Raw genomic sequence first — 27,831 nt, 5'->3', positions numbered from 1 at the left:
CTGAAGTTTGAATTTTATTTTATTTTTTTGCTTAACTTAAAAACTGGAGAGATTGCTGCCAAAAATTATTGAAGGTTAGGAAAATGTTTTATGCACAGAAGTGTTTCAGTTTTTCAAAAGGAACCTCAAAGTGATTTGATAAGTATTGTTAGTTTCACAGATAGAAAATATTAAGTGTGAGTGGTTAAATTTGGAAGGTGTACTAGGATGTTATAGTTACAAGTTTGAAAAAAGCAAAATTTAAATAGAAATAAGGAACAACTTGTTTGAAATTTTTCAAGTCATTAAGAAAACCTTAATCTTTATAAAGATAAATAGATAGATTTTTTTCCTTCTTATTTCAGTTCTGGAAGCATCAAGAGATACACTGGTCAGTTTTCAGTATGTTTTTTTTTCACAGTTATAGAGCCTAATGCAGAAATTAAATTCTGCGACCAGTGGAAAGACAGGAAATCAGATTAGATGGTCTAACATTTTTGTCCTTAATCTCTTGAACAGGCATCCTAATGCAAATTTAGGATCACTTGATCATTTCCTTCTTTTACGCCAAGGCCTGCTCCGCTTCTCTTTAGACACCTTGTAACTATTTATTTATTTATTTATTTATTTATTTCATACTCTACCTCTTTTGATTCAGGGGCCTGGGGATGAGTGGGAAAGGGAGAAACCCAACCACTATAGTTCTGTGATTTAGTAATATTGGTGTCGATGCTAAGGACGTAGCAGCAAGAATAAAACCAAAAGCAAAGCAACTCCCTCCCAACTCAGCATTAAGAACACACCACTGTTGCACTTAGAATGAATAGTTCTGTTTGTGTGAGGAAGTGTGATACGGGGATGCAAACGGGTGAGTAGGAAGTGAGAGGGCCACCTCTTTGGTGGCAAAGGTGGCTTCTGCCTGTTTCAGCTGTATTGTTGGGTTCTGTCCTACACTGTATAAAATGCATCAGTTTGGATCAGCTTAGCAACTGTTAACATAACTCCAAGTATTCTACCTGTCAGTGTTTGTGAGGATCATTGCTCTGAAACTTCTTGAGGAATTTGAACAAAGTGCTGTCTTCTGCCTGTTTGACCAACACTTTGAACTGTGACACACAGACATATTTCTGACGTAAGTTTTGTTTGGTATGTGGAAATGTTAAGGAGAAACCATCTAATGGCATTGGCAGTTCTAAACTTGCAGCTAGTGTGAGACTAGGGTGGTTTGTGATAACTTGTGTGGGTTACGGTTCATCAGCAGTTGGGGGGCTAGGGTATGTGGGAGTGAATGCTGTGATCATCTACATGAACATTCTGAATATTACCTCCCAAACAAGACATATCTCCTGCCTTCTCTGCTTACAGCTGTGTATCTCATGTAGAAAATAGAATATTGCAGCTAATTTCCATGTAAATATAGTTACACTGGTGGCAGTGTTTGAGTGTCTCTAGAAATCAAGAGTAGGAGTTTTTGCATGTCCCATCAATACAGAAAATGCCAGACAGGCTTCTAGGAAAAGTACACTAGTTATGACTTTACTTTGTCTGCTGGTCCATCAGTAAGCACAGGGGTTGTGTTACAGTATGTGAACATACCATAGCAGATTAAAAAATAGTAATAATAATTTTTAAGTATGTATTTCGGGGGGGACAGGACACAGATTTATTTCTGGAGCTTAGGCTTTGGTCACCTTACGTTGGGTGGAATGGAGTGGCACATCAACAGGTGTGGTTTTTGTGTGTTGTAAGACAGAGGAGACATACCATAATCAAGACCATGGAAGACTGTTGTTGTTTTAATTTGCCTTTCTTATGAATCTCTTAATACCAGTGGTGGTCCCAGATGAGTGGCTCAGATGGGCTGGTAATCTAATTCAGATTTAAGATTTCTGCCTGTAAACCCTCATAACATGAATTACTTTCAGAAATCAAGCAACAGTAAGTATAGAATTTTTTGGAGTGCTTTAATTGCAGAAGGTGTAGTTGGATTCCAGAAGATGCGTGCATCTTAGAGGAACGTCTAAAGCTACATTGGAAGTTAGAATTTTTTTTGTATGTTTAACTCGCCTCCATGCCTGAGAAGAGTTTAAGTTGGCGCAATTTCAAAGAAGCCTGTGGGAAAGATGATTTGCTTGTCAGGCATTGGAACTGGCTGCCCAGGAAAGTGGTTGGGTCACCATCCTTGGAGGTATTTTAAAGGATCTATAGGTGTGGTGCTTAGGGGCATGGTTTATTGGCGGACTTGGTAGTGTTAGGTTAATTGTTGGACTCTGATCTTAAGGGTCTTTTCCAACCTTAATGATTCTATGGTTTGATTGTCTTTAAGCTTCCACACAGAATTTGAGGGAGTAGGGTTAAAACATAAAGCTATAAATGGCTTGAGACTGGCTAGTGGAATGAAATACGTATTTCTATATTCCATGTTACCTCTGTGGAAGCAACCAAAACAATTTTTTCTGTTTGCTCATTTCCACTTGATGCACCAGAGGTGATGTTTACCGCATTTGTGGAAAGTGTAAATCCTGCTTTTTTTTTTTTTTTTTTTAGTTCTGGTTTTCAAATGAATCCCTTCTTTTGAAGAAGGGATGACCTGAAGATTGGGATAGCTTATTTTGTTAACTTCAATATATTGTTGACTTTGTGTTGAGGTCCTAAAACTAGTTCTTTTTACTGGATGGTATAATACATCGCTGTTTGAGTTACATGTTTTTAAGGCTCACTGTATGTCTAAGCATATTAAATAAATGTGCTCCCAAAGGTAGTGTTTGTTTTAATTTACAGTCAAATATGATTTTGTTGACAACAATGCTGAAAACTCAAAGGAGCTTGTTCATAGGTGTTCATAATTGTAGGATTAGTCAGCCAACTGCACATGAGAGAGTACTTGTCAGTACATTTTTGTGGTTGCTTTTCCAGTATTGATCCTCTTTCAAATAGCTGTGCCAAACATTCACAAAATACAAAAAGAGACAACTGTAATAATCAGAAGACTTCTCCAGAGCCTGGTGGTGACATGCTATTCTGAAGACTAGCATTAGAAAGCTTTAAAATAGGTAGAACGTTGGTGGGAAACACTGGAAAAGGATTTGAAGAATTTGAAACCTGAGTTCTGTGGCTTTTCCATGTGAAGTCTTAGGTGCATTTGACAAGACTTGTTTGTTAGAGACCTTGTGCTCTGAGCTCTTTCATATTGGAGCAAAGCCAAGTAACTGTTTCAAAAAAACAAGCATATAAGACTTCACTATTCTACCTACAATTTAAAATGCTTAAAAATCAGCATCTCGGTACTGTGCCTCCAGAAAGTGTATTCTTTAACCTCAGAATTGTGAATACTCATTCGCATTATTCATTTGCCTACCCTTCTGATGTTTTAGATACCTGCTGGAGGAGTAACTCTAGTGACATTACACTCTGTATGAGAGAAAAACAATACTTGAAATTCCCCAGCTCACTTACTGAAGCGTAATCCTTTCTGAAGGGGTTGGAAGTACCCCAAAAGGAGTACAAATATTTAATAAGTACAGCTACTGGCTGTCAATAGGTGAGAAAGTCAATAGAAGTGTAGTCTTAGCAGGACAAATATCAAGCAACCTTATTTTTATTTTAGCTTGGAATGTGCTTTTTAATGAACGTTTTCTGAAAACTTCAACAAAAATAAGGCAGATTCAAGGAATGGAGCTAAAAGAAATACATTGTTCCAAAAATCTTGGGAAGAAACTGCAGTGTCTTAACTAGGAAGTTCAGTGCTTGTACACATTAGCAAAATGATGAGAGGAATCTGTATGTATTTGCTTGGGTACAGAGCTATTTTTTGTTGTCTATGGAAAACCTAACTGAATCTTCTGAGTACAGTGGAGCTGATTAAAGGAGAAATACCAATTTCTCAGGTAATCTCGTGCCAAACCAGCATGTTTCATGCACTGTGAAACATCTCAAGGTGCTGGTCTGTGAGGGAGATCCTTCTGTGTTCACAGTGTTCTTTCTTCTGGCCTTGCGTTAAGCATTGTTGGAGGAGGGGGACCTACCCAGGCTGTAGGACTCAAAGCAATGGGAGACCAATTAATGAACTGTAGAGAAACAGGAAAATGAAAGCTGAAAGCTATGTGTGGGAGGAGATACATTGGATAAGAACAGTAGCTGTGAATGAATTCATCAACAGTTCTTCTCTGGATCATGGAATTAATTCTAGAGCCCTAATAGACAATAGCTGTCTCTTGAGTCTTTTATGATAGTGTGCGGCGGCTTTGTCATGATACCGGTAAGTATAGTGATACTATGGAGAGTCTATTGGACAAGGGAGTTACGGAGAGTGGTAGGAAATGTCGGGGATGTAGTCACTTATCTGCTTGAGGGACTGAGATCTATTTCTGTCTTTATTAGAAGATAATACTTTGTGCTAAGACTTGTGTCCATGTTTGCGAGAGCTTTGTTCTGGGACTTCATGTGGGGGGAGGTGTCCTGGAGGGGGCAGAGTGGGGGACACAGGGAAAAGAGTACAGCTTGTCCTCCTGCGGTTTCTTAATTCTATAGTGAAGAGATTGTATAGGTGCTATTGATGTAACTTGTGAATATAAGGGCAAAAGCAGCCAGGTGAAGTGGCGTAGGCAAGCACTTGAGGCTACTTGGAAATGCCAATGTTGTAACAGCATTGGCATGTAACAGCTTTTGTATTACATGGGCTGGAAGGCAGTGAAAGTGTGCTGTGTTGTGTGGGGGGGCTTTGGTTTTTTTTTGTTTTTTTTCCAGAGGTGTGCCAAAGCAGGTCAGGTTTGCTGCAGCTTAATGAGATTGATATTTCAATAAGGAATAGAAAAAAATGTGTCCTGGTTTCATCTGGAATAGAGTTAATTTTCTTCCTAGTAGCTGGTACAGTGCTGTGTTTTGGATTTAATATGAGAATATGTTGATAACACACTGATGCTTCAATTGTTGCTAAGTTGTGCTTATTCTAGATCAAGGACTTTCCAAGTTTCCCATGCTCTGCCACTGAGCAGGTGCACAAGAAGCTGGGAGGGAGCAGAGCTTGGGCAGCCGACCCAACTAGGCAAAGGGATATTCCATACCGTAGAACCATGCTCAGTGTGTAACTGGGGGGAGGGTTGGCTGGGGTGGGCTGATCGCTGGGCATCGGTCAGCAGGTGGTGAGCAACTGAATTGTGCATCACTTGTTTTTTCATGGGTTTTATTTTTCTCACACACACCCTTATTTTTTTATTTCAATTATCAAATTGTTCTTATCTCAACCCATGAGTTTCACCTTTTTCTGATTCTCTTCCCCATCCCAGAAGATTGTGTGAGTGTAGGGTGTGTGAGTGAGCAACTGCGTGGTACTTAATTGCTGGCTGGGGTTAAACCATAACTATATTAGCACATCATGGAGAGTCCCCACAAGCTTTACAAAAGAATTCCTTTTACATGATTTTTAAAATAAATCCTGGCTCAACTACTGGAGCTTGTTTTGAGAGAGTCAGCAGTAATGAAAAGGTAGGTTGTTCTTGCTGCCCAGAAAGATTATGTGAAGTACTATTATCAAGTGCTTTTATTTTAAGCAACCTAGAAAGGTGGGAGAGGGGAGATACCAGTATATGTATTGAGGAGTAGTAAGTAATATTTAAAAGGCAAAACACTATACAGTGATCAGACTGGTAAACTTATTTTCCTTAAATGAGGACGTTGAGCCCATGTGTCTGGGCTGAAGACATAGTGTTTGGCAGCCACCTCCAGTATTAGATAGAATAAGTTCTTACTATTCCTTTTATGGTATACCTCGTCTTTTTTCTTTTCCTTTTGTTTCTGATTGTTGCGCTCTTCCACCAGGGGATGGGATTGCCAGGGAAAGTAGTCCGTTTATTAACAATGCAGAGATGGACAGAGAAAACATGTATGAAGGAAAGAATATGGCTCTCTTTGAGGTAAGTTAAATATCCCCAAAACATATTTCACCTTAGATTGAGGTTCTGCTAGTAAGATGAAAAAATGCAACACTGTTTTCTTTCTCTTCTGAAATTTAGTGGGGGGAAAATCATTTGAATAACATTTCAGTAGTTTGGTAACATTGCTTTTCCGTGAATTTGCGTGATGTAATGATGTGCTAAGATATTTTTTTTTTTCTTCCTTCTATGTTTTAGTTTATCGGTATAGGCAAGAACAATAATTTTGATATGCATTAAAGTGAAGATAAGCATTTCTATGGTAGGCTCTAGAAACTGTTATTGGAGAAGGTTGCTGAAGCTTAAATGTAGTGCGTTTAACAAAGCAGTATCCAGTTTTAAAAGGCTTATTTTATTGATATTATATTGAACAGGGGTAAATAAAGACTTTTCTTAAAGCTGCAAAACTATAAACCAAACTGGAACTGCGATAGGCCATGACTTGGTTGTATTGTCCAGTTACAGTGTAGAGCATACCACAGCTATTTCTACTTTCTAATAGAAACATCTGCCTTATCATGCAAGCTTAATACATGTTTAATTCACTGAATGATTGCAATCATTTACATGAAAAAAAAATCTGATATGGTATATTTAAGTGCAACACTTGCAATGAAGTAGTACTTTTAGTGAAGTTTAACTCAAGTTGATCTGCTCTAGCAACATCAGCTGGTCTTGCTTTGATGCTTGCTATTAACAGTAAACAAGGTCCTTCCAACCTGGTTTACTTAGCCATCCTGCTGTTGTATTCTGCCCACTGTTTTCTTGTAGACCTCTTCATAGAATGGTCAAGGTTGGGAGGGACCTATGGAGACCCATCTAGTCCAACCCCTGCTAAAGCAGGTTCATCTAGAGCAGGTTGCACGGAAGCGGAACCAGGTGGGCTTTGAATGCCTCCATTCAGTCTGAGGAGGAGACTCCACAGCTTCTCTGGGCAGCCTGTGCCAGTGCTCTGTCACCCTCAGAGTGATTTTCCTCATATTGAGATGGAACTTGCTGTGTTGCAGTTTGTGCCCACTGCCCGTTGTCCTGTCGCTGGGCACCACTGAAAACAGCCTGGCCCCATCCTCTTGACACCCACCCTTAGGGTATTTGTCGGCATTGATAAGATCCCTCTGTCTTCTCTTTTCCAGGCTAAAGACGCTCGGGTCTTTCAGCCTTTCCTCACAAGGGAGATGCTCCAGTCCCCTCATCCTTTGTAGTCATCCACTGGACCCTCTCCAGTAGATCCCTGTCTCTCTGGAACTGGGGAGTCCAAAGTGGGACATAGAACTCCAGATGTGGCCTCATCACAGCAGAGTATAGCGGGAGGATAACCTCCATTGACCTGCTGGCCACGCTCCTCCCAATGCGCCCCAGGGTGCCATTGGCCTTCTTGGCCACCAGGGCACACTGCTGGCTCGTGGGCAACTTGCTGCCCACCAGAACTCCCAGGCCCTTCTCCGCAGAGCTGCCTTCCAGCCCAGGTCAGCCCCAGCCTGTGCTGGTGCAGGGGGTGTTCCTCCCCAGGGGCAGGACCTTGCACTTGCCTTTGTTGAACTCCATTAGGTTCCTCTCTGCCCAGCTCTCCAGCCTGTCCAGGTCTCGCTGAATGGCAGCGAAGCCTCCTGGTGCATCAGCCACTCCTCCCAGTTTTGTATCATCCGCAGACTTGCTGAGGGTGCGCTCTGGCCCCTCATCCAGGTCACTGATGAGTAAGTTGAACAGGACTGGACCCAGCACTGACTGCTGGGGAACACCGCTGGCTACAGGCCACCAGACAGACTGTGCCACTGCTCACAACCCTGTGAGCTCTGCCCTTCAGCCAGTTCTCAGCCCACCTCACTGTCCACTCATCTACCACACTTTCTGAGCTTCTCTACGCTACGAGGATGTTACGGGAGATAGTGTCAGAAGCCTTGCTGAGGCCAAAGTGAACAACCTCTACCACTCTCCTCTCATCTACTCAGCCAGTTATTCCATCATAGGCGGCTATCAGGTTGGTCAGGCATGATACCCCCTTGGTGAATGCATGTTGACTACTCCTGGTGATCTGCTTTTTGCCACATGCTTTGAGATGACCTCCAGGATGAGTTGTTCCATCACCTTTCCAGGGATGGAAGTGGGGTTGATTGGTCTGTAGTTTCCTGGGTCCTTCTCCTTGCCCTTTTTGAAGACATGAGTGACACTGGCTTTCCTCCAGTCCCCAGGCACCCCTCCTGTCTGCCATGACATTTCAAAGATGGAGTGGCTTGGCAGTAACATCTGCCAGCTCCCGCAGCACTTGGGGGTGCATCCTATTGGGAGCCATGGATTTGTGGGTGTCAGGTTTGCTTAAGTGATCTCTAATGTCATTCTCCTCAATCAAGGGAAAGTCTTCCTTTCTCCAGACTTCCTCTCTTGCCTCCAGGCTCTGGGAAAGCAGAGCACCAAACTGGATAGTGAAGACTGAAGCAAAGACGACATTCAGTAGCTCTGGCTTCTTTGTGTCCTTTGTCACCAGGGCACCCACCTCACTGAGCAGCAAGCTCGCGTTTCTCCAATCACCCTTGCACTGCTGATGTTCTTGCAGAAGCCCTTCTTGCGGTCCTTGAGATCCCTCTACAGATTTAATTCCAAACAGACCTTAGCCTTCCTTGTTGCTTCCCTGCATGTGCTGACAGCATCCCTATATTCCTCCCAAGTGGCCTGTCCCTTTTTCCACATCCCGTAAACTTCCTTTTTCTCTTTGTGCTTTGCCACTAGCTCCTTCCTCTTCATGCAGGCCTCCTGCCACCTTTGCTCCATTTCCTGCTCATGGGGTTGCAGCTATATTGAACTTGGGGGAAGTGGTGCTTGAATATTAGGTAGCTCTCTTGGACCCTGCTACCTTGTAGAACCCTAATGCATGGGCTTCCTCCAAGCAGGTCCTTGAAGAGGCCAAAGTTAGCTCTTCTGAAGTCCAGGGTTGCAGTCCTATTTATTGCCCTACTTCCTCCATGCAGGATTCCAAACTCCATTGTCTTGTGGTCACTGCAGCCAAGTCTGCCCCTGACCTTCGCATCCCCAAGCAGTCCCTCGTTGTTTGTGAACATGAGGTCTAAGAGCACACCTCACCTCTTTGGTTCCCTCACCACCTGTGTCAAAACATTACCAGCAGCGCTCTGCAGAAACCTCCTGGACTGCATGAACCTAGCAGTGTTGTCTTTCTGAGAAGGTATCAGGGAGGTTGAGGTCCCCCATGAGAATGAGGGGCTACCTCCAGTTGTTTGTAGAAGGTCTCATCAACTTGCTTTTCCTGATCAGGTGGCCTGCAGCAAACGCCCACAACAGTGTCCCCCATGTCTGCCAGCCCCTTAATCTTTAGCCATAAGGTCTTGACTCATTGTGAATCCACCCCCAAGGAAAGCTCGATACAGTCCAGTTGCTTCTTCACATAAAGAGCAACTCCACCCCCTCTTCTTGCTGGCCTGTGTCCTAAAAAGTATGTAGCAATCTGGTCATGAGCTATCCCACCGTGTCTCTGTAATAGCAGTGAGATCATGGCACTGTGACCCTTTATGCTGTTTTCTTCTTCTTTTTACGTATCTTTGCACAGAAGACGTGATCTTTCAGTTCCTTCTTTCTGCGTGACCCAAATAAAGTATTCTCACCATTTCTCACCAAGTCTTAGAGAAGATTGTGCTAAGGGTCAAAGTCGTGTTGGTCATTAATTTTCTTTATTTGTCACGTATGCAATTTCTTACTATTTCTGACAGAAACCATGGTAGTGGAGTTTTGTCACTGAATTTCTCTCATTCAAGCTGTATTCTGTAAAGCAATGTCCAAAACCTGTTGTTCAAATTAGTTGCTGTGTTCCTCAGTGTTGATTAAATTGTTATAGCTGCTTTTTGTCCTTAATCTCCTTTGAATATATGCTTGCATCAGCTATTTTGAATAGCCGCTGGTATTAAATCCTCAGCTGATGGTATAACAATGACTATCTTTTGCATATCTCAGACTATATAGACCATGCAGTTATAGTGTTGCCTTCAAAGCCTTCTAGTGACTTCATCACCATTGCCGTAGTAGTGGTAAATATTTTTTGGTAGTACATATGTTTCACAGTGGTTTTCCTGCATTCTTATTCTTCCCATGTTTTCAGCTAACCTATGTTTTGAACTTTTGTATGAATGTTACAAAGAAGTTTGGTTATTACAAACATGATTATCATGACCTAACGCCTCAGACAGAGATACCTTGGTTCTTGTCTTTCTGTTTGCAGCCCTGATCTCTTACCTTCCTTCCAACATTTGATCTTGTGTGCTTGGTTGAATTCTTCGGTTCCACTTTTCTTGGAATAGTTTTATTGTATATGCTTCCTCTGGATTTATTATTTGGTTTAGCATGTTTTTGTTTTGTAGCAGACACTTGGCTAAAGAAAGATGGGCTGATTTCTGTGTCAAGTAATATTATATACATGCAATTATATATGATATGTATATGTACCAGTATTTTCAAACAGTGAATACTTTGGAAGTAGTATGCATGGTTTAAGGTAAAATATATATAAGCCTGCAACAGCAGGTTTGAGAGTGATCCTTAAGTATCTTGCTGCTAGAGAGAATCATTTGAGGACACTCTCTAGACATAAGCAAGATGCTGGAAAAACACTCTGACTCGACCCTGCCAGTACAATCCCCTAAAAACTGTATTGTGATAGAAATAGATTTTTACAATTAACAATGGCTCTTCTCTAGATTTGCCTTATATTCCAGCTGTACAAGCTACACATTGTAAGACAGTGTAAAAAAGTGAAAGAAATGTTGCAAGATAGCCATGTAGCATTAGACTTCTAGAAAGATTTAGAACTCTTGTGGGTTGAAAGCTGATGGTATTTTGTCATGCTAATTTTTTATTTAGGTGAATCAGGGTTGACCTGTTAAGTATGTGTTTGAAGTATTATCATAAAATTATGATGATTAAAAAACCTATTTAATAAATGCAGTATTCTTAAAATCCCAACAGGAAGAAATGGATAGTAATCCCATGGTGTCATCTCTTCTTAATAAACTAGCAAACTACACAAATCTAACTCAAGGTGTGGTGGAACATGAAGCAGATGAAGACAGCAAGCGAAAGGAAGTCAAGGTATTTAAACTTCTAATGTGTTATTGAGACAAAGGTGTCCACAAAGACGAGCATTTTACAACCTAAAAGGAAAATATGTGGATGCCTAAAACAGGAGCAAGGTTTGTAATACTGTATTTAAAATTGAAGTGTTTGGAGTAAAGCTTGTGTTAAATCAGTGTTCTTGTTAGCATGTTTTAGCAAGACCTTGCTGCAAAAGCCCTAGCTAAAATGTGTGCAGAGCTAGGATCTGAAACATGTAGTGCACCAGTTTCATCTTCCTTTCTTTTTTTCTTCCTTCTGCCCTTGTATGAGCATCAGTACCTTCTGTCTGCTTCTAGTGTGGATACAGTATGATATTTTTTTTTACTTAAAAAATATTTTTTTTTTTATTTAATGAATTGGATTTTTACCTAAAGGTGGGATTTAAGGAAAACTTGAGATGAAGCAAATCACACTCTTAAATCAGTGGGCATATTTGCTCCTGTTCGCACGATAGCAGTTTTTTCTGAGTAGCTCTCTGGTTTCTGTGTGTCAGACTAAGTATTTTTAAAACTTAATGGACACATTCCAAGAAAACATTTGTTGCATACTTCAAAAGTATGACACTTGTGGGTGTGTGTGGCAGCAGTGGCAGGCAAAGGCTGTGTTTGGTACGTACCTAAATTCACTTGCTAGAAGACAGCAAGTGTATTCTTCAGGGGTTGTCTACTGGATACAGAAAGTGCCTATCTAGTATAGGAAGTTGGTACCAGGACAGTGAGCAAGGGCAAGGAATAAAGTCCTGCTGTTTTAGCTTTTTGCTTAACCCCACACACAAATAGACACAGGATGCTTTTCGTTTGTCTCATTGTGCTTGTTCTGTATTTCTTATCTGAAGATACAGCTTGAGAGATGAGAAGACAAACGCTGATGAACTCGCACTTTTCTTAGTGCAATCCATGTCCTCTGTTCAGCGGCTGTGCAGTGCATTTTACTAGCGCAGCACAGTGTTAGTCTCCCTAGAACAGACTAGCCAAATGAACGCTCCTGTGCTCACTTGCACTTGATCTCATTTGAGCACTGTATGGTGGACTGAAAATTGATTCTTATGTATGTCTCTCTTTTAGTTCCATGTCTGAAATCAAGTGATGGTTAACTAGTAACCTTAGTAACCTGGCAAAGTAGCGTTTTAATGGCATAATTGAGGCAGTAGCATTGATACCCCTTATGGATATTGCCCAAGATGTTAAAAACAAAAATTATAGTCTAAATGGCAATCCATGGTTCTTTATAACTAGTTTGAAACTTGGTGTTTTCTTAGCAATTCTGATAACTCTATCCCAGCCAAAACCAGGACAATGAGTTAATTTCCTTCCTAGTAGCTGGTACAATCCTGTGTGTTGAATTTAATATGAGAATATATTGATAACATGCTGATGTTTCAGTTGTTGCTAAGTTGTGCTTATTCTAGATAAGGACTTCTCAAATTTCCCATGCTCTACCACTGAGCAGGTGCACAAGAAGCTGGGAGGCAGCAGAACCTGGGCAGCTGACCCGAACTAGGCAAAGGGATATTCCATGCTATAGAACATCGTGCTCAGTATATAGCTGGGGGAGCTGATTGTTGCTCAGGATCTGGCTGGGCATCGATCAGCCGGTGGCGAGGAACTGAATTGTGTATCACTTGGTCATTTTGGTTTCCCTCCCACCGCCCTTGGGTTTAATTCCCCTCTCTTTGTTTCTCACTCCTTTTCATTACAATAGTTGTTGTTGTTACTATGTTTTCCTTTATTTCAGTTATTAACTTGTTCTTGTCTCAACCCACAAGTTTCACCTATCACTGATTTTCTTTCCCATCTCCCACTGGGGTGGGAAAAGGAGTGAGCAAGCAACAGCATGGTACTTAGTTGCTGGCTACAACAGTGCTTTTTGGCACCTGACATGGTTCTCGAAGGATTGAGGTAATGACAGATCGGTTTAATAGTCACTGGTAGTAATGTTTATTTGTTTGCTCCGAGTTGTTAAGCTTGGTCTCGTATTTGCATTATGTTAGCAAACATATGCTGCAATTAAGCTGTTGATTTGGTATTTATCACCCCTGGGGCCTGGTTCTCATCTTTTTTTACTTTGTGATACTGGCATGTGATCTGCTGTGATCTTTGATCATGAAACTATTCTGGTGTGAGGACTCGGTATTGTCCTCACTTCTGTACTTCGGGAGCCATCTAGTGGAAACAGTTAGTGATTACACCTTCTGATTTTTCTCGGAGAGCCAACCTATGGGGGAGACATCTTCCTACATCTCCCCCTTCTCCAGGCTAATTAGAGAAGCATTTAAGAAATCTGAAAGTCTTGGGAACACCCTTGGGATGTTGAAAACACCCTGTTTCTGGTCCTGATCCTATTGCTAGGAATGCTGAATGTGGTGGTTCCAATCTTGTTTCGAGTTAGGCAACTAGCTGCAGCTGCTTAGGTCTCTGACTGGCATGGCAACTAGTCAGGCCCCTGGTGATGAGTGATGCAGAGAACCAACCTGTATTGGTGTCATTTGCCCCTACATGCAAGAACTGGACATGAAAATAGACTCATTCAGTAAAGGACAGAGCAGGGCCACCACAGGAACAAGAGGAAGAGACAGATCACTATCCCTGAATGAGCCACAAAATATGCAAAAAGATTTTATCTGTCAAGCAGGTGAGCATGTTATCACCTGGCTGTTCCAATGCTGGGATAATGGGGCTAGTAGTTTTGAATTAAAAGACTGTGAACCCAAGCAGCTGGGATCACTTTCTAGGGAAGGGGGCATTGACAAGGCAATTGGAAGAGGGATATAATCCTCAGTCTCTGGAGACAACTCCTGTCAAGCATGACGGAAAGATATCCATCCCTTCAAGGAGGATATTACATGGGGCCCAGGGAAATGGACTGAAATAGAGAGAGGTATCATGTTACTGAGGGAATTACTCATACTAGAGATGATTTATCATGACCTGAACAATGCATAGTTACCCACAGATTCAGATGAAGTCAAATGCCCGTGACCCATGTGGTGGAAATTTGTATGGAGCACACCAGCATCATATGTCAACTTATTGGCAGTAATGAGCTGGAGAGACAAAGTGGCATCAATGGTGGATGAAGTGGCTCGCCAGCTATGGGAATATGAAGACAACATCTCTTCCTCCCTCATCTTGACTGTGGAGAAAGAGGTCCAGCAACTCAAAGAGGATAGTTCCTACCTCCTCACCTGTACAGACCCACGTCTTTTGGCTATTAACAGTAAGTGTCCTTCTGCTCAGGAGGGAGAGTACAGGAGATGGACACCCTGGGGTTTTACCTGTGGAACCATAGAGATTACGTGAGGAAGTGGGATGGAAAATCTGCCTTGACCCTGGAGGCATGAGTACATGAATTGCAAGGAAGAACAGTCACAACTGGGAGTTCTTTCATGAAGGTTGCTGCTCCAGTCTCTAGTGGACATTTTCCTAGGGAGAGTGGAAGGGCTGATCTTACTCCAGAGCCTGTAGAAAGGAATTCTAATCCATTTTTGCAAGACTTAAGTGGGCAAGACTGTTCCACGTTACAGCTGCTCTGCACCACTTGCTGCCCTGGTGGAGAATCCTATGACCAGAACTAGAGGGGCCCTGCCTCTGCCTGGGTAGAGGGCAGGGACAACTGGGTTTACTGGACTGTGTGGATCCAATGGCCTGGTATGTCAGACTGACAGAAGTTTAAGGTTCTAGTAGATACTGGTGCACCGCATACCCTAATGCCATCAAGCTACGAAGGGGCAGAACACATTAGTATTTCTGGAGTGACAGGGGAGTTCAACAGCTAACTGTTGGAGGCTGAAGTGAGCCTGACTGGGAACAAGTGGCAAAAGGCCCCATTGTGACTGGCCCAGAGGCTCCATGTATCCTTGGCATAGACTATCTTAGGAGAGGGTGTTTTAAGGACACAAAAAGGTACCATTTGGCTTTCTGTATAGCAGCTGTCTTGGAAATGGACAAAATTAGGTAGCTGTCTACCTTGCCTGATCTCTTGGAGAATCCTTGTGTTGTGGGGGTTGCTGAAGGTCAGAGAACAACAGGTGCTGATCGCTACACCAGTGGTGCACTGATGGCAATATCACACTAGCTGAGACTCCCTGATTCCCATCCGTAAGCTGAGTTGTTGACTGGAGAGCTAAGCAGTGATCAGCAGGACTTGCTCCCCCTTTACTAGCCTCATATGGCCAGTGCAGAAGTCTAATGGAGAATAGAGACTAGCAATAGATTGTCTTGGCCTGAATGAAGTTATGCTGCTGTACCAAACATGCTAGAACTTCAGCGTGAACTGGAGTCAAAGGCAGCCAAATGAATGCCACTGTTGATTTCACAAATGCACTTTTCTTAATCCCTTTGGCAGCAGAGTGCAGGCACAATTTGCTTTGAGTTGGAGGGGTGTCCAACACACCTGGAATCAACTGCCTCAGGGATGGAAACACAGCTCTGTCATCTGCTGTGAACTGATCCAGACTGCGCTGGAACAAAGTGAAGGTCCAGAACACCTGCAATACATTGATTAAACCATCATATGGGGCAATATGGCAGAAGGAGGTTTTTGAGAAAGGGAAGAAAATAGTACAAATCCTCCTGAAAGCAGGTTTTGCCATAAAGCAAAGTAAGATCAAGGAACCTGCACAGCAGATTCAGTTTTAGGGAATAAAATGGCAAGATGTACATAGTGAGATCCCAGTGGATGTGATCAACAAAATAACTGTTATGTCTCCACCAACTAGTAAGAAAGAAACAGAAGCTTTCTTAGGCATTTTGGGGTTTTTGTGAATGCACATTCCAAACTACAGTCTGATTGTAAGCCCTCTTTTTCAAGTGACCCAGAAGAAGAACTATGTCAAATGGGGCCCTGAACAATGACAGGCCTTTGATGAAACAGGAGATAGTTCAAGCAGTGGCCCTTGGGCCAGGCTGAACGCAGGGCAAGATGTAAAAAATGTGCTCTACACCACAGCTGGGGAGAATGGCCCTACCTGGAGCCTCTGGCAGAAAGCACCAGGGGAGACTCAAGGCTGACCCTTGGGCTTTTGGAGTAAGGGATACAGAGGACCAGAGGCCCGCTATACTCCAAATGAAAGAAATGTTGGCAGCGTATGAAGGGGCTTGCGCTGCTTTAGAAGTGACTGGCACGGAAGCCCAGCTCCTCCTGGTACCCTGGTTGCCAGTGCTGGCCTATGCATTTAAAGGGAGGATTTCTTCTACACATCATGCAACTGATGCTATGTGCAGTAAGTGGGTTGTGCTGATCACACAGCAAGCTCAGATAGGAAATCCCAGTCATCCAGGAATCTTGGAAATTATTATGGACTGGCCAGAAGGTAAACAGACTATCACCAGAGGAGTAGGTGTCACATGCTGAAGAAGCCCCATTGTACAATAAATTGCTGGAACATGACAAGCAATATGCCATGCTTACTGATGGGTCCTGCCATATTGTAGAAAAGCATAGGAGACGGAAAGTGACTGTATGGAGTCCCCTACAACAAGTAGCAGCAACTGCTGAAAGAGAAGGTGAGTCCAGTTGGTTTGCAGAGGTGAAAGCTATCCAGCTGGCCTTAGATGCTGCAGATTGAGGAAAATGGCCAATACTTTACCTCTATACTGACTCATGGGTGGTAGCAAATGCTTTGTGGGGGTGGCTGCAGCAATGGAAACAGAGCAACTGGCAAACAGAGGTAGATCCATGTGGGCTGCCACGTTGCGGCAAGATACTGCTGCCTGGGTGGAGAACCTGGCTGTAAAAGCATGTCATGTAGATGTCGGGCCACTGAGGATCATCCAAACAACCAGCAGGTAGATCAGTCAGCCAAGATTGAAGTGGCTCAGGTAGATTTGGATTGGCAACATGAAGTTAGATTATTTATAGCTCGGTGGGCTCATGACACTTCATGCCATCAAGGAAGAGATGCAACACATGGCCTGAGACCGAGGGGTGGACTTAACCATGGACGCTATTGCAGAGGTGATCCATGAATGTGAAATGTGGTGCAATTAAGCAAGCCAAGCAATTAAAGCCTCTTTGGGTTGGAGGACAATGGATGAAATATAAATATGGGGAGTCTTGGCAGACTGACTGTATCACACTCCCACAGACTACCAAGGCAAGCACCAATGTGCTTACAGTGGTGGAAGCGACCACTGGATGGTTGGAAGCATATCTGGTGTCCCATGCCACCACCTGCAACACTGTCCTGGTCCTTGAAAGACTGGTCTTGTGGTGACATGGCATCCCAAAAAGAATAGAGTCGGACAATGGGACTCATTTCCAAAACAATGTCATAGACACTGGCCAAAGAGCATGGCATTGAATGGGTATATCACATCCCTTATCACGCACCAGTCTCTGAAAAAATGGAATGATACAATGGTCTGTTAAAGACTATGCTGAGAGCAGTGGGTGATGGGACCTTCAAACATTAGGGTACGCATTTAGCAAAAGCCACCTGGTTAGTCAACATTAGGGGATCTGCTAATTGAGCTACCCTGCCCAATCAAAGCTTTTACGTACTGTAGGAGGAGCTAAAATCCCTGTAGTGCACCTTTAAAAATACACTGGGTCATCCCTGCCTCGGCCAAAGGCAAACCCATTTGTGAGGTTACTTTTACTTGAGGACCTAGGTGCACTTGGTGGATAATGTGGGAGGACAGGGAATTCAGATACATGCCTTGAGGACTTGATTTTGGGTGGAAATACCCAATAAAGTAAGTCGTGTGATGTTAATTGCTATATGTTGCTGTATATATATGTTATCATTTCTATATGCCCATCGGTGTGCAGGGTATGTCATGGTGGCCATCTCTGCTGCTCTGGGTTTGGAGAGCTGAACCTGACTCCCTCCCAGTTGCCGCATTAATGAAGAATGAACCTTGATGAGACAGGACCAGCGCAGTGGCGTTGGAATCAGAACTGGCTTCAACATGCAGCAATCCAACACCTCATACCATCTTTCTTGCCTTGAAAGACTGTTACAACAGATGGAGCTCACCTTGTGGACAAATGAAGTTAATGAATTTATAGAGGGGTGGTCCACAGACTAAGGGACCGATATCTCTGGGTTTATATCAAAAGACAGGAAAGTGTGGCATGACATACATAAATAGTATGAAGTAAGGGAAAGCTACTGTCCTGGTTTTGGCTGGGATAGAGTTAATTTTCTTCCTAGTAACTGGTGTAGTGCTGTGTTTTGGATTTAGCGTGAGAATAATGTTGATAACACGCTGATGTTTCAGTTGTTGCCAAGTAGTGCTTACTCTAAATCAAGGACTTCTAATGTGTGCACCTGCTCAGTTGCAGAGCATGGGAAAAGAAGCCAAAGGGATACTCCATACCATAGAATGTGATGCTGAGTATATAAACTGGGGTGAGCTGGCCAGGAGGGGCCTATCACTGCTAGGGGACTGGCTGAGCATCAGTCAGCAGGTGGTGGGCAATTGTATTGTGCATCACTTGTGGGTGGTTTTGGGGTGTGTTTTTTTGTGGTCTGTTCCCCCCCTGCCATGAGTTTTAATTCTTTTGTCCCTTTCTCGCTCCTTTTCATTACAGTTGTTGTTCTTATTTTAAGCATATGTTACTTTATTTCAATTATTGAGTTGTTCTTATCTCAACCCACAAGTTTTACCTATCTCTGATTCTCCCCCCCATCCCACTGCCGTGGGCAGGGGGAGGGAGGGAGCGAGAGGCTGTGTGATACTTAGTTGCTGGCTGGTGTTAAACCAGGACACTTAGAGAGCACCAATACTTATTTGTTTAAATTGAACGCCTTTTTTCACAGCCTGAGTTGTGGTCTAAGAAGAACTTCTTTATCTGGAAACCTACTGTGTATAACTGTTGTTTTTAAGCTGAATATTTCGGGCCTGATTTCTTCTTAAGTGTAGAAGACTGGAATTTTAATGAGGCATGAATATTTTTGTGTGTGTCTTGACCCATGATAATCACCAGCAGATAAAAACTGCAAACAAATATACTATGTTCTGGCAGGTTTTACAGCTTTTGAGGAAACAAATTGTAGTCAGCTCTGCATTTCTCCTGGCCTTGTCATAATACTTTGTTTGTAATTTTTTTTAAAATCGAGAACATGTATCTTGGAATTATCATTTTGTGGGCCAGCTACAGGGCAATGGATGGTCACGTTTTTGCAGAACATACTTGATACTTTGATTGTGGCAGTAACTTCTCTTCAGTGGTAGTCGGTAACTGGTATTTTAGAAAACGGTTTGTAAAGCTTTGTAATCAACAGATAAAGGGGCATCCTATCCTTCTCAGGGTTTCATCCTAATTCCTGTGGAACAAGAGAGTTTGCTATCACAAGTAGTCTTCTGTTTTTTCAGGGATCTTTCTGCATAAGTAGCCTTAGAATACTTGCAAAGCTGGACGCTCTGAAGCTACCAATTTCACTTGGCATTTGTTCATGGAGCATTTGTGATAAGTGCTTGTGGAATAAAGTACTTATGGGTTTAAAGTGTTCAGTGCAAAGGAATTAAACGTTCTGATTTCATTTCCAGGTTCCACGTATGGGCACTTTTATTGGTGTGTACCTGCCCTGCTTGCAAAACATCTTGGGAGTCATCCTTTTCTTACGTTTAACATGGATTGTGGGAACAGCTGGAGTTCTAGAGTCTTTCATCATCGTGTTCATGTGTTGTGCTTGTGTAAGTTAACTTTTTTTAAAAAATATGGGCCAAATTCTCTGTTACAAGAGTACTGTTGTCCTCTAATGTATGAACAGCAGAGAAAGGTTTCTCCATATCTGTTAAATATCATGCAATTGAGTCACATGGGGGGGTGTTGGTGAGTGTGTATCTATCTGTATCTGCACTGAGTGTCATGTCATTCTAGCCTGTGTGAAGCCTACATCTTCTGAGTTGGAGTAAGCTTTTTCCTGAAGTATTATATGGATTTTATTAAACTTGATTTTAGCAAGTATTTCATGATTTATATTGAGATTTGAACTGTTCTGCTTTTCACAGAACAAACTGGAATATAAACTAGAAATCAATCCACAGCTTTACATCTATAAATTAATATTTTGAAATGTGAGACCTAGTAGATGATATTGTCATAACAGTGACGCTTGGTCAGGTTTTCACTACTATTTAATCGGAATAATGAACATCTTATTTTAAGTACATTCTGTGACCTGTATTCTTCAAGTTCTTGCAAAAGACTGTCTCAAACATCTAAACTAACTGAATCTTCTACTGAAAAATTTAGTATTTAATTTACCTGGATATCCCTAACCAAAGTTATGATTATTTTTAGTTGCTGTGACATCTTATGTAAAAAAAAAAAAAAAAAACACCCACCTTTTTTCATTTGATCACTTTCTCTTGCCCCATCTTTCAAAAAACTTCTAGTATTTTAAATTTCCTCTATTTCATCTTTCCACAGACTATGCTAACTGCAATTTCAATGAGCGCAATAGCAACAAATGGTGTAGTTCCAGGTAATGAAGAATTTTATCTGAAATAGTGAATGATCAAATGATGGAAGTTTAAAGCTGGGATAAAAAATTACTGTAGTCTGAGATATCAAGAGTAATGCCTTTGTGTCAAGTGCATATTTTCTTTTAACTGATTTAGAAATTACTTTTTAAGGTGAGATGCAATCTTTTAACTGGACTTTCTGGGAATTATGAGCTGTAGCACACATTTGTCATCAATCACTTAATTCTGTTTGAATGAAAGATAAGATGTTATAACTTGAACTCACGGAGACTTGTCTTCATGCAAAGCAGATTTCTTCACACTTACAAGTAAGGCTGCTGTTGTTTCTTCCCCTGCCCCCAAATTTGCCTGGACTCCATTTCTAAACACTGGAGCTACTTATGTTGTTTCCTGCAAGAATAGCAGCCAGTCTTAACAGCAGAAATCTTTGTCTATATAAGCACTCTAGGTTACGCTTATCTCCTTAAATTTTCAGGATAAATACATAAACGTGTTTCTCTTCAGTTATGAAGCTGATAAGTTTTTTTAGATGTAAAATCAGTTAGCCTTTGAAACTCTTGCCCTTTTCAGTTTCTCAATATGTTTATTGATAATACTGGTGTTCGGGCATTGTTATGAACTCTGTACAGCTCAGTAAGGGGTTCCAGAACAGATTTGTAAGTTGTTGAGCAAAAGCAAATGCTATAACTTGTGCAGGGTGTAGAATAAGTGTATTTCATGGATACAATGTCATATAGGAAATATAAATACAATAAAAATGTTTCAAATACTTAAAACTAATAATGAAGTGTAGTTATTCTAACCAGTATCCAGATAATGAAAATGTACTGCTCTTTTCTCCCCCTCTCATATTTTTAAAGTTCATAGTAAAAGCTTTGCTTAATATCTGAGTGTCACAGGACTCTTTGAAGTTTGCAGGTCTTAAACTAGACGGGTCTTAATTTTCACTTTTTTTTTTGTTGTTGTTGTTGGTGCCAGTTTCAGAGAAATGCTGCTTCTGCTGGAATATATAGAGGAGGCAGAGAGCACAGACAGGAACCTAGGATTGAAAGAGACCTTCTGAGCAGCAGGATCTTGTCTCTTACTGTTCATATGACAGCATTATATTTAGCAAAAGGATTGGTGATGGATCATAAACCTTTTTTTGTCTCGTTTGTTCATATTGAAGCATGGAATCATTTAGTTTGGAAAAGATTCTTAAGATCAGAGTCCAACCATTAACCTAACACTACTAAATCCACAACTAAACCACGGCCCTAAGTGCCAAGTCTATGCGGGTTTTTTTAAACACCCCTAGGGATGGTGACTCTGCTGCTTCCCTGGGCAACCTGTCCCAATGCCTGACCACCCTGTCAGTGAAGATTTTTTTTTTTTCCTCTATCCAATCTCTGGTACAGGTTGAGGCCGTTCCCTCTTGTGCTGTCGATTGTTACCTGAGAGAATAGACTGACTCCCCCTGTCTACAGCCTCCTGTCAGGCAGCTGTAGGGAGCACTAAGGCTCCCCCTAAGTGTCCTCCTCTCGAGGCTAAACAGCCCCAGTTCCCTCAGCCATGCCCCATCAGACTGGTGCCCCAGTCTCTGGACAGGTGCCAGCATCTCTGTGTCACTGTTGAAGTGAGTGTCACAAAGCTGCACGCAGTATTTGAGGTGCAGCCTCACCAGCGCCCAGTGCAGGGGGCCAATCACTGCCATGGCCCTGCTGGCCACACGGTTTCTGATACGAGCTGTGATGCTGTTGGTCACCCGGGCACACGGCTGGCCCATGCCCATCCACCTGTCAGCCACCCCCACCCCAGGCCTTCCCTGCTGGGCAGCTCCCCAGCCCCCTGCCCCAGCCCACAGCTGCCGGGGGCTGCGGTGCCCCCCAGACAGGGCCTGGCACAGAGCCGTGTTGCACCTCCATCACTTGGCCTTGGCCCATGGGCCCGGCGTGCCCAGACGCCCCTGCAGGGCCCTCTGCCCCCCAGCACATCCACACTCCCCCCCAGCTCGCTGTCGTTGTTCAATCCCCTTGTCCAGATTGTCAGTAAAGATACTAACCAGGACGGGGCCCAGCATGGAGCCCTGGGGACACTGCTTGTGACTGGCTGCCAACTGATGTAACTCTGTTCACCAGCACTCTTTAGGCTCAGCTGTCCAGCCATCTTGAAAAGCAGTTTCAGACTCTGCCCTTTGATTAGAAGTGTATATCTTATTTGCGGACTAATTTTATACAAGGCTGGTGTATATTTGTTTAAAATCATAGAATAGTTTGTGTGGAAGGGTCCTTAAAGATAGCCTAGTTCCTGCCCCCGGGCAGGGACACCTCCCACCAGCCCAGGCTGCTCCCAGCCGGGTCCAGCCTGGCCTTGGGCACTGCCAGGGATGGGGCATCCACAGCTGCTCTGGGCAGCCTGTGCCAGCGCCTCGCCGCCCTCAGAGTGAAGAATTTCTTTTCAATATTTAATTTAAATCTGCCTTCTTTCAGTTTAAAACCATTCCCCCTTGTCCTGTTGCTACAGGACCTACTAAAAAGTCCCTCTCCAGCTTTCTCGTTGGCCCCTTTAGGTACTGGAAGGTGCTCTGATGTCTTCCTGGGGCCTTTTCTTCTCCAGGCTGAACAACCCCAGCTCTCTCAGCCTGTCTCCATAGGAGAGGTGCTACAGCCCTCTGAGCATCCTTGTAGCCTTCTCTGGACTCATTCCAACAGGTCCACATCCTTCTCGTGTTGGGGACTCCAGAGCTCAAAACAGCACTCCGACTGGGGTCTCACAAGAGCAGAATAGTGGGGGGAGAATTGCCTCCCTTGACCTGCTGGCCATGCTTCTCTTGATGCAGCTCAGGATTTGGTTGGCTTTCTGGGCTGCAAGCATATGTTGCTGGGCCATGTTGAGCTTTCTGTCCACCAGCACCCCCAAGTCCTGCTCCTCGGGACTGCTCTCAGTCCATTCTTTGCCCAGCTTGTGTTGATGCTGGGGGTTGCCCTGAGCCATGTGCAGGACCTTGCACTGGGCCTTGTTGAGCTAAGTGAGGCTCGCCACAGGCCTGCTTCAAGCCTGTCAAGGTCCATCACTTCTTTTGTCTCCTCTTTCATCCTCAATTGTCCCGAGTTGTACAAACATCATGAATTCAAGAGGAGATAGAGGAGAGCGTGCCTTGAGGGGGTTGGAGGGAAGTCAAGATAAAGAGCTTGAAACCTAGAGCCTTATTGAAAGTGCAATGGTACAATGGAAATAAGACTTGTAGTTTGTGACTTAAAAGAAAGATGATGCACGTATATGGGAAATATGAGTGAGAATAATTGAAAAAATCAGGGACAAAATGAATAGTATATGAGTAGACAAGAAAAAGTAATCCCTACCTAGCACTTTGAAATGGTAGTGAAATTAATGCCTGTATTAAATGTGCTAATGGTTTCACATACAGAAAAGAAAAATAACGTACGGTAATAAGACAAATTCTGATTTGTCCTTATCTTGTAAAGAAATTATTCTGGAAGTTTATTGTTTGTTTGTGAACAGCTTGAGGTTAACAACTAAAGATTGATTGGCATCTATTTATACCCGTATATCCTGTTGTTAATTTACTTTTTGATTGTTTTACTTGTGGATTTGTTCTTCTTTTTTTTTTTTTTTCCCCTTGGTGCTTACTTTCATTTCCCCAGAAAATGCACATAAAATGTATGTTTCAAAGTGAATCTCCCTAACTGCCTAGTTGGTATAGAGATTGAATAGTTTTGCTATGAACTTTTCAATGGAGATGCATGCAGTAGTTATCTTGATTAGGTTGATTGAATTATTCAAACTTTTGTTGTGTACTGCTGTCCTTAATCTGAAGGGCTGGAGTCTTTTTTTTTTGTTGTTAAATTCACAGCTGGAGGCTCTTACTACATGATTTCAAGATCTTTAGGGCCAGAATTTGGTGGAGCAGTGGGACTTTGTTTCTACTTGGGTACAACCTTTGCAGGAGCAATGTACATTCTTGGTACCATTGAAATTTTATTGGTAAGTACTAGTTTCTCTTAAGATTAAATGTATTTGAACTGTTTGGGGAGGTTGTGGAGGAATGTATTTGGCCTAAAATGCATCCTAGTTTGGTGATTTTTAATGTTTTGATACTGTTGTTTCCAGTATGTCAATTTATTCTTACTCTATTTTTGACTGTTAGAAGTCCAATGAATTCTGATCAGCAATACAAAAACAGATAAAGGGCTGTCTGATGTAAGTTTGTTCTACTTAAAGTAGGAACCAAACAGAATTCGGTAACTGATAATTACTAATTTGTGCTAGGTGCAATATATATGTTTTCTCCTCTTCATAACATGTTCAAATAGCAAATGTCCCGTAAATAATGCCTGTGCTACTGTATGCCTACAGAATTGCAAGGAAAACTATTAATTTTAGTAAGGCATGCCTAAAATTCCAAAACTAAAGGTATAGAACTAAACTAGACCTAAAAAACTGGAGATGAAAAATAAATATTTCAGAAGGTTTTGTGGAAAACGACATCAGATCAACAGGTAAAATTTGGAAACGTGTTGAGACAATTTGGTGATTTTGATACTAACTTAAAACTACGACTTTGGTATCAAAAATGACAGTGCCACAAGAATTAATGCAGTCCCACAGTAGGTTGCATGTGAAATTATAGTTGACAGTGCTTGTTTTCAGGGCCTCTGAAATGTCATTTGAGTTTAGTAATGCCAAGTTATTTTAGGTTTGTTTTTTTTTTAAAAATAGTGTGTTTATAAGTGTGAAGGAATTAATTTCTTCTTTAAACATTTACTTGCATGTGTTCACGGTGCACCACAGCAAACTTACAAAAGGTTTGATCCATGTGTTATGCTGCTTTTGTGTTGTATGTCCTCCTCTCTTTCTAAACAAAAATACAGTTGCACATAACGCTTTCTTTAGGTCATCTTAGACTTGGAATTGAAAAGCTAAAGATTCTGTCTTGAGAGTCAGTTTATCTTTTTTCCTTTGGACTCTTCCTTTATTTTGACTCTGAATGAAGTCTTACTCATTTTTCTTCTTTCATCTAACATGAGAGGGTTTTGGTTCCTTTCCTTGTGACTCACAAATTTTAACAAAGGTGTGGATTTCATGGTATTACCCCTCCTTTGTCTTTTCAACAGCTTTTTTCTTTTTTTTTCTTTTTTGTTTTTTTTTTGTCTTGCTGTAACTTCTCAACATATATCTTATTTAACTTTTCCCAGGCTGTATACCTCTGAGCCCTGAATCCTGTAACGAGCTCTTCAGGGGAGCTTCCACTTATTTTGTATCTACTGGAATTAATTTTACATTTTACTATTCTGGTTTTCAGATCATGACTGTAAGACTTTAAATCTGGCACCTACTTACAGTAAACAGTCAACACACCTAGTTGGCTCTATGTTTCTATTAAAAGAGCTGTTTACTCTAGGTAATTATAGTGTAAGTCCTTTTTTAAGCCTTTTTTTCTTAAGGTCTAGGACTCCCCTCCTCCTTCCAAATCAAAGTCTGTGGGCCTGGCATCAAGCGGCATTGCCAGGATAACTCACAGGAGCTTTTCAGCTTCTGCAGTGCTCGGCAGTGCCATGTGCACTGGGGAAAGCTTCTGCCCAGTGAAAGGTTATTGAGAACATGAAAGGCACATTTATGAGGCAGGAATTAAGAATCTATTCCTCCTTTTCAGACTACTGGCTGTGAAATTCCATATTCCTGTAAAGGTGCTTGTGGAAGACTGCCTGTACGGCAGTGGCCCAGCTGCTGTGGCTTTGCTTCATCCAGGAGCAGCCAGACAGCTAGTGGTCATCATACCAGAGACTGTGGGTATGCACAGGAGGTACTTCAGGATTCCTCCTTCTTGTTACTTACTATGACCCATGTCATAAATTCAAAAAAGCCTGGATTTGAAATTAAAGAGATACTGCACACTCGCTACCACTAGCTTCTGAGATACGAGCTGCATTAACACCACTAGTACTGTGTCAAGTGGTGAATTGGATTTGGTGCGCTGCTCTCTCTACGTAAATGCTGACTTTACGTATTGCTAATAAACATGTAGGGTGTTCAGCTATGGAATTTGAAGTGAAAAGTCTCCTAGGATGTCATAGCTGGCAGAAGACCTCAGAACAGGCCCCTGTCATAGCCACAAAGCACCAAGTACTGATTTTGATTTTTTTCTCCACTGAAACACGGGTTATTTGGAGGGGCAGAAATCAGTCAACTGCCTGTGACTTTGCTCAGCAAAAGCTGTGAACAGCAGGGCAACAAAGCACATGAGAAAACCTTCTAGAGTACCTCCATACAGAGCCTGATAGTTCTGCAACATTACAATGTAGAATTTTCTATCAATATGGAAATACTCTATCTATAATCAGGTTTTCATTTTGCTTTTTTTTTATTTCATGGTGACGTGACAATTTTAATTCCTTCTAGCATTCTAGTAAGTATCAATTTGCTAGATTTAAATTTAATTTACAATTAATTTAATTAAATTTTAAGAAAATTCTGGTAAAGAATTGCCTAAGTCTGTCTTTGTATTTTGGTTCTGGACATATCAGGATAGCTTCCTGCTCAAAGTTTCTTCCTGCCTGTAGAAGTTAGTTTTAAAATGGGTAATTTAACAGTTGTTTTGAAGGAGTGGAGTTGCCTCAAGCCCCAGTACTCCCCTGACAGCTGAGCAGAATAATTTTTTTTTATGTAAAGGTGTTGGTAGAAGCAATAAAGATACCTTTATCATGCAGTGTTGTACACAAACATCTCAGAACTATAGGTCAGAATTTGTCTTTTCATTTGTGTTTATCGGTATAAGTCCTATAAGATGTGCTTCCAACTTTTTTGGGTAGAACCCAGAAAAAAATGACATGAAATTGAGATCTGTAAGTGAATCCTATCTGAAATTACAGTTGCTTAAATTGTCTGTTTTAGCATGGGACTGAGCTTTGTCACATTGATCTTAAATTGTGCTGTTGCAACTTCAGATTAAAAGTTAAAAACACTTATCAAGGTACGATGCTTCAGATATCTTTCTTTGAATTTTATGAAATGTAGTGCAGGGGTGATAGTACTGGAAATGTTTTCAGGTGTTTTTATGGTTTTGATTGACTTCATATTTGGTCTCCATCAATGGAATTATTAATTGGCAAATTCTTCAGATGAATCTGAGGATATATCTGGTTTGAGATAGTGTATATGGTTTATAGTTTTGGCTTTTTCATCCCAATTTTGTTGCTAGTTCCCTAGCCACCCCAACCCATCCCCCTGTCCTTAGTGGTTTTTCCTGCTTAGCAGAGACATGGATTTAAGGAGTGGGAACTTATAAAGAGGAGAGAAGAAGCTGGATCAAAAGCATACCTCATTCTCAAAATACATTTTCTTCATCTCTGTCTCCCCCTTCCTTTTACTTCTAT

General features: G+C 41.9%; 1 protein-coding gene across 7 annotated transcripts in view; it reads left to right on the top strand.

The window, feature by feature from the left end:
• LOC130147473 (solute carrier family 12 member 7-like) overlaps positions 1–27,831 on the top strand; it is a 77,416-nt gene that overhangs the window by 11,725 nt on the left and 37,860 nt on the right. For 6 of the 7 annotated variants that reach the window (XM_056334628.1, XM_056334623.1, XM_056334625.1 and 3 more), the window contains exons 2-6: positions 5,797–5,891; positions 10,875–10,997; positions 19,517–19,663; positions 20,403–20,457; positions 24,312–24,442. In XM_056334628.1, coding sequence (XP_056190603.1) covers positions 5,797–5,891; positions 10,875–10,997; positions 19,517–19,663; positions 20,403–20,457; positions 24,312–24,442 — 551 coding nt within the window. Of the gene's footprint in view, positions 1–5,796; positions 5,892–10,874; positions 10,998–19,516; positions 19,664–20,402; positions 20,458–20,639; positions 20,767–24,311; positions 24,443–27,831 lie in introns of those variants that run through there. The other variant, XM_056334630.1, reaches the window with a different exon arrangement.

Source organism: Falco biarmicus, chromosome 4 (genome assembly GCF_023638135.1).
Source record: "Falco biarmicus isolate bFalBia1 chromosome 4, bFalBia1.pri, whole genome shotgun sequence".
Classification (NCBI taxonomy): domain Eukaryota; kingdom Metazoa; phylum Chordata; class Aves; order Falconiformes; family Falconidae; genus Falco; species Falco biarmicus.
Note: the sequence above shows the minus strand (reverse complement) of the source record. Positions and strands in the feature narration are given on the sequence as shown.